General features: G+C 35.2%; 1 protein-coding gene across 1 annotated transcript in view; it reads left to right on the top strand.

The window, feature by feature from the left end:
* The window catches only part of CDH7 (cadherin 7), a 107,926-nt gene that overhangs the window by 78,121 nt on the left and 16,435 nt on the right, over positions 1 to 13,370 (top strand). Inside the window, exons 5-8 of the mRNA XM_070942411.1 lie at positions 1,799 to 1,986; positions 5,847 to 6,100; positions 11,552 to 11,688; positions 12,476 to 12,597. Of these exons, the coding sequence (XP_070798512.1) occupies positions 1,799 to 1,986; positions 5,847 to 6,100; positions 11,552 to 11,688; positions 12,476 to 12,597 (701 nt within the window). The remainder of the gene's footprint in view (positions 1 to 1,798; positions 1,987 to 5,846; positions 6,101 to 11,551; positions 11,689 to 12,475; positions 12,598 to 13,370) is intronic.

Here is a 13,370-nt window from a genome sequence, read left to right on the forward strand (position 1 = left end):
ATTATGAATTAAATTTTTTTCAGCTTCTTTAGCTGTTTCTTATAGAAAATGCTGATTCCAGACAATAGCTGTTCATTGTTTTTCATATACAGAAATAAAAAGATGTTATTAGTAATATAGTATGAGATATTTTTCATAAATCCTGATAATGTAGAGTTCTTAATGTTTCCTTGAATCATTCAAATATATTTTCTTTGAGGATTCATATCTACTAATTGCCACTAAGACAGAATGCCATGGATTTAGAGAAATGTGGAATGCCAATGATGATAGTAAAAGTTATTTTGGAATATAAAGCAAATATCAATTGTCACTCAACACTGTACTTTGAATTGGTTATTATCCAATAGTGTAACCTCTTATATTTGCCTTTTTCTCTCATTTCAAAACTCCCTAATATTTGTAACAACATATCTTTTGGAAACCCAAAAGTCTCAAAACTGTTTTTTCCTTTGAGTCTTGTTCTTATGGTCTGTTATGGATGGATGGATGGATGGATGGATGGATGGATGGATGGATGGATGGATGGATGGAAGGAAGGAAGGAAGGAAGGAAAAAAAATCAATATGGGGGAAACCAGAACCAGTCTGCCTTCCGTTTTATGGATAAATCAAATAAGAAAAAGAAATCTGTTTCCACATTTCAGTTATTCTATTTTTCAAAAGTATTATATTTCCCTGCTTTTCTTAATAGTCCCATTGCAAAAGAAAGTTACCTTGATATTCAGAGTATATACAAATTGTTAAAACTAGTTTCTTTATAAGTGGAAAAGAAAATGGAAATTTTATTTTCCTCCCATCTTAAATTACTTATACAAACAATAAAATGCAACAGATTCAGTTTCGAGAAGTGGAAAGGTTTGTGGTGTCAGTTTCTGTTTTCTTAATCTGTAATCTGATCAATTTCAGTTTTTCAGTTCAGCCACAAGAAAATCCAATACAGTACAAGACTAGAATTTGACTCAATTATTTGACATGGAAAAATTGTCTCCTTAAGACACAATAAAGATTTATCTGTGATCCTGCAAATTCATTTATTATTTTCCTTTAGTGACTTGAGGCCTATAGAAGCTAAAGTGCCATTGGAAGTAGATTTCCCTTTGACAGAAACTTTAGGTTAGGCATTATTTTCAGCAATTAATTTGTGCATCGATATTCTCAAAGAAATGTAGACTGAATTAAAAGTGCAGAAAACGTTAATATGCCATCACAAAAGTCCATACCTTTCATCTTTTATTCCAAAAATTATGCATAAGAGTTGATTGTGGCATTCCAGTGAACTGTCAATAAATCAACAAAAATAATCTCTTGTGTTCATTATGTAGTTTTAGTATACACTGTCAGGGGACAGATCACTATCTTTCTCATATAATTAAATCCTACTGAGAGTCCAGAGCAGAGAATACTGCTATTATGTACTTGGATATTTCCCCCACCCCCAAATTCCCCCCTAAAGAATTTTTTTTCCTTTTAGAGATCTTAAGAAGTAAAAACTACTTGTGTTTATTCCTGAGAATGCTCCTTTTTAAACAGAAATTCTGGATGTTCCAGTTCCAACCCATTTGATGAGTTAGGTACTTTTCCATGGTGTATTTATACATGGTGCCTTTGTAGTATAGAAGAAAGGAGTAACGTTGGTGTAAAGGATGCCGAGAATCCTAGATGGACTTATAGAAACAAAATGCACTGCTTCAAAACTGCCCTCATTTTGTATCTACCCTTTACGGTTAACTAAAGAAGGTCTTAGATTAATAGATCTATGAACCATGAAGATTCACTAATCACTTTTAATTTTATAGGATCGTACCAATATAATGTTCCAGAATCACTTCCTGTGGCTTCAATGGTGGCTAGATTAAAGGCTGCAGATGCTGATATAGGGGTTAATGCTGAAATGGAATATAAGATTGTGGATGGTGATGGCTTGGGAGTTTTCAAAATTTTAGTGGACAAAGAGACGCAAGAAGGAATTATTATGATACAAAAGGTAAGATTGGGGTTTTTTTGGGTGCTTTGGGATTCAAGTAAGTCATTTGGCAATAGATAAAATATTTAATTAATGAAAAGTGCAAAGATAACGGTATGGTAGGTTACTGATCGTATTGCTGTCAATTCCACCTAAATTTACAGACAAATAGATAAAGTATGTTTTATACAACTCAAGAACAATTTGTATAAAAACATTAAAAATGCATTTCTTCAGTATAGGACTCAGTTGTTTATTAGAGAATTTAGTACTATTTGAATTTTAAATATTAATAAAATGAAGCAAAAGTCTAATTCAAAGATGTTAACATGATTGAGCAGTATTCAGAGATAACCTACATCAGTTTGCAAATGGGAATGTGATATAAATTACATTATTTAAAATTTATCATTTTATCTGTATGAATCTTAAAACTGATCTCTGGAAAACTAGATGAGGTGAAGATCTAAGGAGATAAAATTATCAGATAGATATTAATGAAGCCTTCAAGCTTTATTCACTATACTAAAGAATTAGAGAATGCAATTGTCCCTTTAACTTTCAGGATAGTTGCTATTTGCTATTATATTTCAAACCCATATTTTAGTTGCAGTAATCCAAAGACTAGCTCAATGATAATTAGTATCAGAGTACATGAATTATTTTTAATTCAAAGTTAAGTAGAAAAATGTTTATGGAATAGTATCCTTACATTATAACCCAGAGTATCTTCATTGCTTTATTTTGAATTTTACTTTGATATCCATCCTAGGATGTTACAATAATGCTACATACAAGGAAATCAATACAATGCTTATTTTAGATAAAATTTGTAAAATCAGCAATTGAGTCTGAAAGGCCCATCAACCAAATCAAGCTAACCTCTCCTTTTCTCTAGTCATCAGTACTTGGTGCAGTGAGAAAATGGTACCTATTGTGCCTAGCAGTTTCTACTGTTCAGCAACTGTATGAAAGTGCTTTGCCATTGCTTCCTTTCTAGGGTTGAGAGAGTGATTTGTCCAAGGTTACCCAGCTGGCTTTGTTCCTAAGTGGGAGTAGAACTCATCGTCTCCCAGTTTTTAATTTGATGCCTTAACCACTACAATAAACTGACTCTGATTCTATGATATGATATTGAATTAATGGCTGCCCATCTCATAAGAATAACTCTGGGTAGTGTACAATGATTAAAACAAAAAGCACAACAAACATCCCATGATGACTCCCCCCCCCTCTCTCTCTCTCTCTCTCTCTCTCTCTCTCTCTCTCTCTCTCCCTCTCTCCCTCTCTCCCTCCCTCCCTCCCTCTCTCCCCCCCTCTCTCTCTCTCACACACATACACACACACACACAATCACATCAGCAACAGTAGCAGCAGAACATACTTAACCTCCTGGCCCAAATGCCTGGGGAAACAGCCAATATTTAGGACCTTATGAAAAGCTAACAGGGATGAGGCCATCTGGATTTTCAGAGGGATACTGTTCTTAGATAGGTCTTCACTGACTTGTGAAGACCTATCTCCAAGGTGCAAAAAGATAACACTGTTTGATGAAAAGGACTCTGAGCACCCCCTTTCTGCTGGATGTGGTGAGCCAAGCAAAAACAATGGGAGTGTGGAAAGCATTTGGAGTGTTTTCAATGGCAGCCACCAAATAATTTGTTGAATATGAAAGTGTCCTACATGAGCAGTTGTCAAATGACTACAGTAGTTAGAATAAAATGGATATTTATACATTTAATTATCTGACAACTATGAACTTAGATGGTACACCATGTGTAAGAAACTTCCAGTGGAATCTTTTAATGGAATTGGAACAGCCCCTGTGATAAATTGATATATTATGTTAAATATGTTAGAAGACTTATGTATAATAATTATAAAAACATATAGTAGTTATAAAAAATAACTGGATTTATGTCTCATTTAAGCAAATTAAAAGCTACAATAAAGGTGTAAATACCATGATCATAACTTACTATAATATTAATGAATAAGATTGTGATGAAGCATCTAATTAGGAATATGCACAAAATGGGAAACATTTTATTTTAAGTTCAGAACAAAACAACCCCCCACTTACTTACATGTTCCTTAAGAACATTCTAAGTTTAGTGTATCTTTTAAGAACAAAAATTTGAAATGGTTCCATATTTTATTCTGATTTTGAAACTAAAGTCTCATTGCAAATGTGTTTTACTTTGGTCTCAGAACACTTGAAAAAAAATTCTGTATCAAGACTGAAGATCTACTGAGGTTGAAATAGTCTCTGCCTCCCTGACCCTTTTATTGTTCAGTATATTAAAGTTCACCACCTTGATTTCATATGATGTGCTCTGTCTTCTATATAGAGCTCTTGAAGGAGGAAGAAAAATATCTAAGAGAATGGTATTCTTTTCTGAAGTGATGAATCTTCATATTTTGTTATGATACTGTGCTCTGACTGCTTTCTAATGGATTGAGTTGTTAAGTGGGTTTCATGATTAGCATTTCAGATATTAAAATAAGTATATTCGTTTTAATAACAATAGTATTTGGATAATTTTCAAGACCTTCCCAGATAATGCACATCAATCCCAGTAATAATAAGAGATAATATTATCAGCATAACACACCCTTTTCTGATTCAAAAGAGGAAAACAAAAAGAAGTTACTCAAAATAGGAAAATATAGGTATGGCACATTTCATTTCATTTCCTTTGTTTATTACAAGCTTGTGTGCTTCAGATCTACCACAAATTACTTCTAACACATGGTAATAGAAGCATAGAAGAGCAGATTTGCATAATCAGGCTAGCAAAAAAAGAATCCTTCACATTGTTTAGATTTGCTTCCATATCAGTGGCAGGTGAAAGTTGCTAGGAGATGATACTAGAATCTTAAAACTCTAAACAAGGTATCAGCAGTTTTTCACAAGGCATATAGGGCATGGGGATAAGTCAGCATGTGCAGAGACATCCACAAGAAACCATAAAGGTTGGTGCCTGTCTTTTTTGAATGTGCTCAATGACCATGAACTGAAAAAGCAAGCTGTCAAACAACTGTGAATCTATGTTCTCAGATCTGACCTTGTCTGTCATGCAACTTGTCCTTGTCTGTTTCTTCCATTATAACAATCTGAATTTCAGTAACAGCGATCAGCATTCTTAATCAATCTAATTTTCATGTTTGTTTTTGAGATTAGCGGTATTTCAATCAGTTTCCATGCGGCTGATTTATATCGTTCAAATGCAGTTCTGCATATTCAGAAAATATTATTATGCATGTGATTATTCATTAATAGTGTTCAGAATGTATCTAATTACTAATTTGCCCATCCCACACAAAACGAACTCGCAGGTATGTAAAAACAGAGGAAATCACCAAGTAGTAATACATAATATTGGTTTGAGTATTTCAGACTGTAACATATAAGTAACTCAGAAAATTAATGATGAAAACAAATGCAATTTACTTCTCAGTACAAACTATTACCTACTTTATGTAATACAATTATATTGTCATGCAGCTATTTTAATGGAAAGTTTCCCTATAAGGATTTCTAGAGGTTGGAAATTTCTATATGGCACCACAATCCTTTACATTGATAGAACATTCATTAGTTTGATGGCTATGGGACTGAAAGCAGCCAAATCATTCATCTTGGAAATACAGCCAGTTCACTCCAGTTCTCTCCCACATAAACTTCTCAATACCATATTCTAAGCATCTTGAATTGATTGCAAAAATCTCATTTGGAATTGTGAAAACTTATTTTTTATAAATTTTCTTAGGTCTGTTGGAAAGAGTAACATTTTTGCATTCAAAGATGGGAAAAAACCTGTATATTCTTGGGTAGTCATAAATCAAAGACTTTGCTAATTGAACTTTGCCATTTCTAGGAACTGGATTACGAAACAAAGACTAGCTACACGCTGAGAATTGAAGCAGCGAATAAGCAGGTAGATGCCCGCTTCTTAAGCCTTGGACCATTCAATGATGTGACAACAGTCAAGATCATTGTGGAGGATGTAGACGAGCCACCCATGTTCAGTTCACTTTCGTATAGCATGGTGGTATCTGAAGCAGCCAAAGTAGGCACTATTATTGGTACTGTAGCAGCCCATGATCCAGATGCATCTAACAGTCCTGTCAGGTAATCTGATAGCTCACTTATTTATTATCTGTTGCTTTTCTCACAGGAGTATTTGAAAGTATGAGGCCTTTGGCAGTTCAACTGGAGGAATATCTCCATTCTCTCCCTTTATTTTCTTCCTTTATAATCCCAAAGTTGGAGACCAGGGTAGTTCTTCAGTAATTTGGAAGATGCTCTAAAATATATCTCCCAAACAGCCACAAACATGCACTCACAATCACACATATGCAGAGAGAGGGGGAGGGGGAGAAAGAGAGAGAGAAAGAGAGAGAGAGAGATGGACATCTCTTTCTCTCTCTCTCTCCCCCCTCCCTCCCTCTCTCTCTCTCTTTCTCTATGTGCGTGTGTGTGTGTGTGTGTGTGTGTGTGAGAGAGAGAGAGAGAGAGAGAGTGATTTGGTCAACTGAAACAAGGTTCCATTTCACTTTAAAATTGTGTACAAGTATATTAACAAGGACTGTGCAGGGAATGCCAAAGATCTTTATAAATGTGCAGTTCAGTAAGCTGTTAAGAGACAGAAGCAGCTAAATCTGCATAATATTAATTTGCTTTTCTGTTGTAATTGCAAATAGGTTTAATTCTTTGGGGCACAGCAATTTATAAACATTCAAATAGGTAAATACTACTTCATCAGTATTCTAGGCTACATTGCAATGGTTTGTGGCATTTGTATAATGCAGGGAGAGGGACCACATGCATCACAAATGAAATCTGAGGAAAATATTCCACAGATGACAAGAATTTCTCATTATCCACCAACCATAGCTTTTGTTCTCTCTAAATTATACCAGCTGCTATTCACAAACACACTATTTCTAGAAACAAAATCAGTCCTGGATATTGCTTCAGTATTTATTCTTCAAAAAATGCCATATGTGTATGAATATGTATATGTCTAGTGTGTGTGATGTCATTTTGTGTCTGAATGTATGTATTTTAGTTTGTGGTATTAGATTGGCTGAAAAGGAACTTCTTCAAAATAATTTAACACAAAGTACTGTTGAATGTAAGAGCAGAAAGTGCCCGATACAGAAGTAGTATTCAGCCGGTTTATACCGGTTTGCCCGAACCGGTAGCGGAGATCGCGGATGGGCCCGTTCACCCACTCTGGCACTATGCCGTCCTATTTAGGCATGGTTTTGAGGCTGGGTGCATGCGCAGAAGGCACGTGCATGAGCAAAGCACATGCACGGAAGGCTAGGTGCATGCACAGAAGGAGAGTGAGCGAAGCGAGTGTGTTCATGCATGGCGAACCAGTGAAAACAAAATGTGAAACCCACCGCTGGCTTGATAACTATTCAATTATAACTTTAAAATCCCAGGTTTTTAATGCTTCATTTGAGCCAAAACTGATATCTGTTTTGAAAAAGATAAGCACAAAATGCTTGAAACAATGTTATTAGATTACTTATAATCAGTTGAATAATCAAGAAAATACACAAATGGCTTCCATTGTGACACTGAACAATAGTACAGTTATTAACTTAAAGAGTTAAAAGCTGACAAGAAATTAAATTCCATCTATCTGGACCTGACAAGAATGATATTATGAAGATGACCAGCAATATCTCTGGTGTTGACCATGAAGCTTTTTACAAGTTTGGCATTCCTGGCCAAATAGCAGAATACAATCACAAGATATAACATACAAACAAACATAGTTTGTTATTAGTGGGATAATTTAAAGCAAGCCAAACCATACCGATTAAACGTATGCACAAACAAATTCCTGTAAAACAAAAGAATTCAGCAAAGCACGTGATTCAAAGGATGTGAGAAAAGAATATTAAAGCTTTGTAGGTATAGAACATATTTTTACAATCTCGTATGTATTTATGGGAATTCAAGTCCAGCACATATGGATTAGCAATTATGGCAGCCACTTACTGCATGTTACCCAGCTCAATGTATGTTTTTAACAAAAAATGAACATTTTCATTAAGAAACATTCACAAGCTCGAAATAAACGAGGTTAAGAATTACGATATTAAAACCTCAAGAGCACTGTGTTTGTTGCTTATATGATACTGCTTAAAGCAAGAGTAGGAAAAATCAAATCAGAATGCTGTTACCAAAACCAGAATATCTCTAATTTAGTCTCTTTAGGTCACGGGTGTCAAACTCACGTTGCCGTCACATGATATTTTGTGACATTTTTTCCATTCACGGAGCTGGGATGGGCATGGCCTGCATGTGACGTATCTGGCCTGTGAGTCACCAATTTGACATCCCTGCTCTAGATGATAGTATACATTTTAGCAGCAGCATTTCTGATAATATTTATACATTTGAGACAGAATGATAGAAAGCTTCTGTGATAACTAATCTGTTAAAATGATCAAAAATAAAATCTTCCTGCATGAAGTCAGAAGCCCAGACAGAATATACTCTAGATTGGAATATGAATGTTATTTCATAAACTCTTTATGTTTTTGGAACCCCATCTTTCTGTTTTGTAAAATGAATTTTAGCAGTAGCAATTAGCACTTAGACTTACATACCTGTTCTGTCCCCGTCTCACACACGCACCCCTACAGACAGGCAACAGTTAAAGAACTCAGCCCACAACAGTTTATCTGGTATCAGAATTGGCAGCAACCCAGTGGCTGGCTGCCAGGTATTCTTTACTCACGAGGGGGGAATTTCTCCCTTCGTCCGGGAACAAAGCCAATACACAATAATCAACAAAGTCCAGTAAATACAAAGAAGGTTATCCGATATCCGTTTTTTGCTTGTCACAGAGCTGAACTGGCCACCACACCCTCTTTTATACCCTGTGGGGTGTGGTCCAGTGACTCAGCCTAATCCCTGGCACGCCTCTTCTTTTGCTGCGTGCGCTTATCTCTGCGATGCTGCCGAGAGTCCAGCCCAGACTCATCTTCCTCATTACTGTCCACCTGTGGCTGCATGGATGTGCTTGGCCCCGGGCCTATCTCTTGATCTTCGGCGGACACCGAAGGTATTGCCAGAGAGGAGGGTCCTGGAGAGGGAGGCTTTGCCAACTCCTCTCCTTCACTCTCGGAGACCTCTCCTGCCGATAACACAGGCTCAGATAATGGAGCCACAACAATACCGCTTCACAGTGCTTTACAGCCCTCTCTAAGCAGTTTAGAGTTAGCATATTGCCTCCAACAGTCTGGGTCCTCATTTTACTGACCTTGGAAGGATGGAAGGCTGAGTCAACCTTGAGCTGTTCAGTATTGAACTCCTGGAGTGAGCAGTGAGTTAGTCTGCAGTACTTCATTCTAACCACTTTGCCACCACAGCTTTTTAGTTTTAACCTTAGTTATGGTTATATATTTTTCAAGTTTTATAAGGTAACACCTAATGTCCTTATTTTTCAAATTTAATTCTAATTGTTAATAGTTGCTAATTAGTCCCTTTTTGTTTGTAATTACATGGCCTTAGAGGGGGAAAAGTATCATGCACATACATGACTAAATGATTCTAGATCCATCCTACATAGTTAGAGAAAAGATAGTTGTTTAAAATAAACAATAGACAAACCAAATATGACAACGAACAGCAAGAGAGGTTGCAAAATAGGAAGATTGTAGAACTTTTTGCAAATTTTTAATGCCAGTTGGTAAGAATTCAGCTGCCCCAGTTACTTTTCTGAAATATTTTTTTAGCTGCAATAATTATAAGAAAAAAAAATATGACAAAGGCTTAGTGTTAACTATGCTAGCCAGTTTGTAAAGAGTCTCTCTTTACATTCCAATGTCTCTTTTCCAAGTCCAGCAAGATCAATATTTATTGTTTCACATAAAAAAGATCACTTTCCTGAATCTTCAAATTATCTTTATGACTGAGCCACAGATGTAGATTTCCATATAAAACATCAACTGGATGGCTGCTACCTGCAACCAATTTCATGTCCTAACTGAAATGTCCATCCTTTTGGTCAAGAGTGAATTGAAGTATTTGTTTTGACCTATATCTACTTAAAATCATTTTATTTAGAATAGAATAGAATAGAATAGAATAGAATAGAATAGAATAGAATAGAATAGAATAGAATAGAATAGAATAGAATAACAGAGTTGGAAGGGACCTTGGAGGTCTTCTAGTCCAACCCCCTGCCCAGGCAGGAAACCCTACACCACTTCAGACAAATGTTTATTAGGAATAATTTTGGCAGAATGTGGAAAATTTTTATGTGTATAGAAAAATATTCTTTTTCATGGTTTTACAATATTCAATATTTCTGTCAGGATTGTTGAACTAGCTGTTGAAAGGTCTACATTTCTCTGCCATTTATATCTCCCATTGCTGCATAGCCAAAAGAGGTGAAAATTCTGAAATGATAACATCATTATAATTAGTAAAGCTGTGGAATGTATATGAAAGAGTCACATCTCTCTCTCACTCATTTGTTTTAATCAATTACAGTGTTGTTGCTATCCTCCTAAATTACTCCTTTCCTTCACTTGCTCACTTTCCCGATGAACTTAAATCAAATTATAGATTCTGTGGAAAATTCTAGTTAAGCCATTTACTCCGCTACTGTTTAAATCATGTCACAAGCTCTTTGTCATTCTTGAAGTGCTGCCCTGCACACACAAAAGGCTTTATGTAGAATGATTCATACTACCAGTGTGTGAGAACTCTGATTTTATACTTTTATTGTAATGGCAGGAATATGATTTAGAGTTATCCTATTATCCTGTCAACATACCCAAGTCTGGAAGCATTTGTAATGAATCTCAAAAGACATGGCTGTTTACAATGAGGGTAACCAAACCAATGAGCATTGGATAATCTCTCTGTATTCTTTGCTGTATGTTTTTGCTTTGAAATTTTCTTTCAAAAGAATTTGGAGAAAGGAAGAGAGTGTGTTTAAGCCAAAGGTGTTCAGTAATAAGAGCCTGAGCTTGTATGATGACAATCAAACTCCAAGAGCAAATGTGATGATATATAATCCCTGATCTGCTCTATGATTTCCTTATCCATCCTTTTTCTGCCTCTAAAATATTTTTTTAAAAAAACCGTTACCTCTCACTGTGCAAGCTCTGATGGAAATGGAATAGGTTAAATACAAATGGCTGATTTCCAGGTCTATTTTATGTTATGGTTATATTCACATAACCATGTGTTAGGGGATACTCTACAACACACACACACACACACACACACACACACACACACACACAAAATTGCTGTATCCAGGAATTAAACAACAGAAAAGGCAAGAATATACCTGTGACCTCCCTTAAGAAAAACATCATGAAATCTAGGGATTAAGCTAACACAGTACATTTTACAGAAGCAGATAACATGGTATAATGTACTATTTTAGTTTAGGAAGACCATAAAACATCACATTCAAAAAGGAATTTAGATGAAGAGGGGAAATAATAAAAACTCTTTCACCTTAATGTGAAATCAATGAAACATTTTTAACAATGCAATTATATATACATCAAAAATTTGCTTTCATCTTTCATCCAGGTATTCAATAGATCGAAATACAGACTTAGAAAGATATTTCAATATTGATGCCAACACTGGGGTTATTACTACAGCAAAGACATTGGACAGAGAGTCAAATGCTGTTCATAATATTACAGTTTTAGCAATGGAAAGCCGTAAGTTGCCAATTTTTTTAAAAATGGAAGTTTTATAAAGTGTTGATTTTCACTGTATTAGTTAAGCGAGTTTGAATCAAATCTTTTTTTTCTAAAACCCATGTCAATAGAAGTTTCTAGTTATAAACTCTGAAATACAAAGAGTTAATATTTATTCTATTCCATTATAATTCTATGTATGTTAAAGTACTTCTGTATACAATAAGATAAAATGTGTGTCTGTTGTTGTAGAAACATCTCTACTGTAATGTTTTATTGTTTTATGCAAACTGCAGTAATCACTTTTATGGATTCAGAGACAAGAAATAGATTGGTTAATAAATGGCATTAAAAGGACATTGCAGAATTGATTGATCTTGTAAATCTTTGGAACCCTAGAATTATATTTGACTTATATTATGGATAACAGAGGTTCATTAGTCATCTTTGTTACTGCAAACTGAAATTTACTGTGTGTAACTACTATGTCAATGCCTACATCTTGGTTAAAGAGGGTAGCTTCATTAGATTCTGCTGGTTATGGCTGAAACTATCAAATGCAACAAGCTTCATCATCCGGGTTTATTCCTTTGCTTTTATCTAAAATAGTAAATAAGACGTAGTGGAAATAAAAGGAGAACATATCTAATGAGTCATTGATTTGTTGAGATATTGCAATTGCTGCATTTGTTGTCATTTTTTCCACTGACAATTTCATTTTGTTAATGCAGTTATACAGAATATGTTAGATATCTGCAGAATTGGTTTATGATAAAGAATAATAATTCCTTTTTGTTCTTTTTATCAGAAAACCCTTCACAAATTGGGAGGGGTTATGTGGCCATCACGATCCTGGATATTAACGACAATGCACCTGAGTTTGCTATGGATTATGAAACAACAGTCTGTGAAAATTCAGAACCTGGCCAGGTGTGGATTTATATTCAAAACAGCTTGATGATATTTTCTGCAAAATAGCGATTTGATTTACATTGATGCCTCTTTTAAGTTAAAACATAATCAATTCATTGCAGTAAAACTGACATGTTGATTTGAAGCTAAAATAAGCATTAATTAGGTCTGAAACCTTTATCATCCAAGATCCCACTACACACCTGCATAGGTGAATCTACACTACATACAGCTTTGAACATCTAGACTTCTTAACTAATGAAAATAACCCATTTCCATTCTTTTAGACATCTCTCTGTAGGAATACAACATTTCTGGTTTCTGTTTTATACAATGTTTCTGGTTCATACAACACTTCCTGGGAAGTTGAAGGACACATGAAAATTGCTAGGCCACCTTTTTTCAACAAGTGCCCTGAAAAACATTAGAATCCTATGAAAAGCTGCTAGGAATTCCACAGATTTTTTGGGAGGAGTAGCGACCTTAATTATCTTTAAAGTTTATGAAAAGCCAATGCAGTCCTAGGCTTATTAACAGAAGGATAGAATCAAGAACACATGAAGTGCTAATACCACTTTATAATGCCTTGGTAAGACCACACTTGGAATACTGCATCTAGTTTTGGTCGCAACAATATAAAAAAGATATTGAGACTGTAGAAAAAGTGCAGAGAAGACCAACAAAGATGATTAGGAGACTGGAGGCTAAAACATATAAAGATCAGTTGCTTGAATTGAATATGTCTGGTTTAATGAAAAGAAGGACTAGGGGTGACATGATAGCAGTGTTCT

The sequence above is a fragment of the Pituophis catenifer genome, unplaced genomic scaffold (genome assembly GCF_029215685.1).
Source record: "Pituophis catenifer annectens isolate HBS135680 unplaced genomic scaffold, rPitCat1.0.hap2 SCAF_3, whole genome shotgun sequence".
Classification (NCBI taxonomy): Eukaryota; Metazoa; Chordata; class Lepidosauria; order Squamata; family Colubridae; genus Pituophis; species Pituophis catenifer.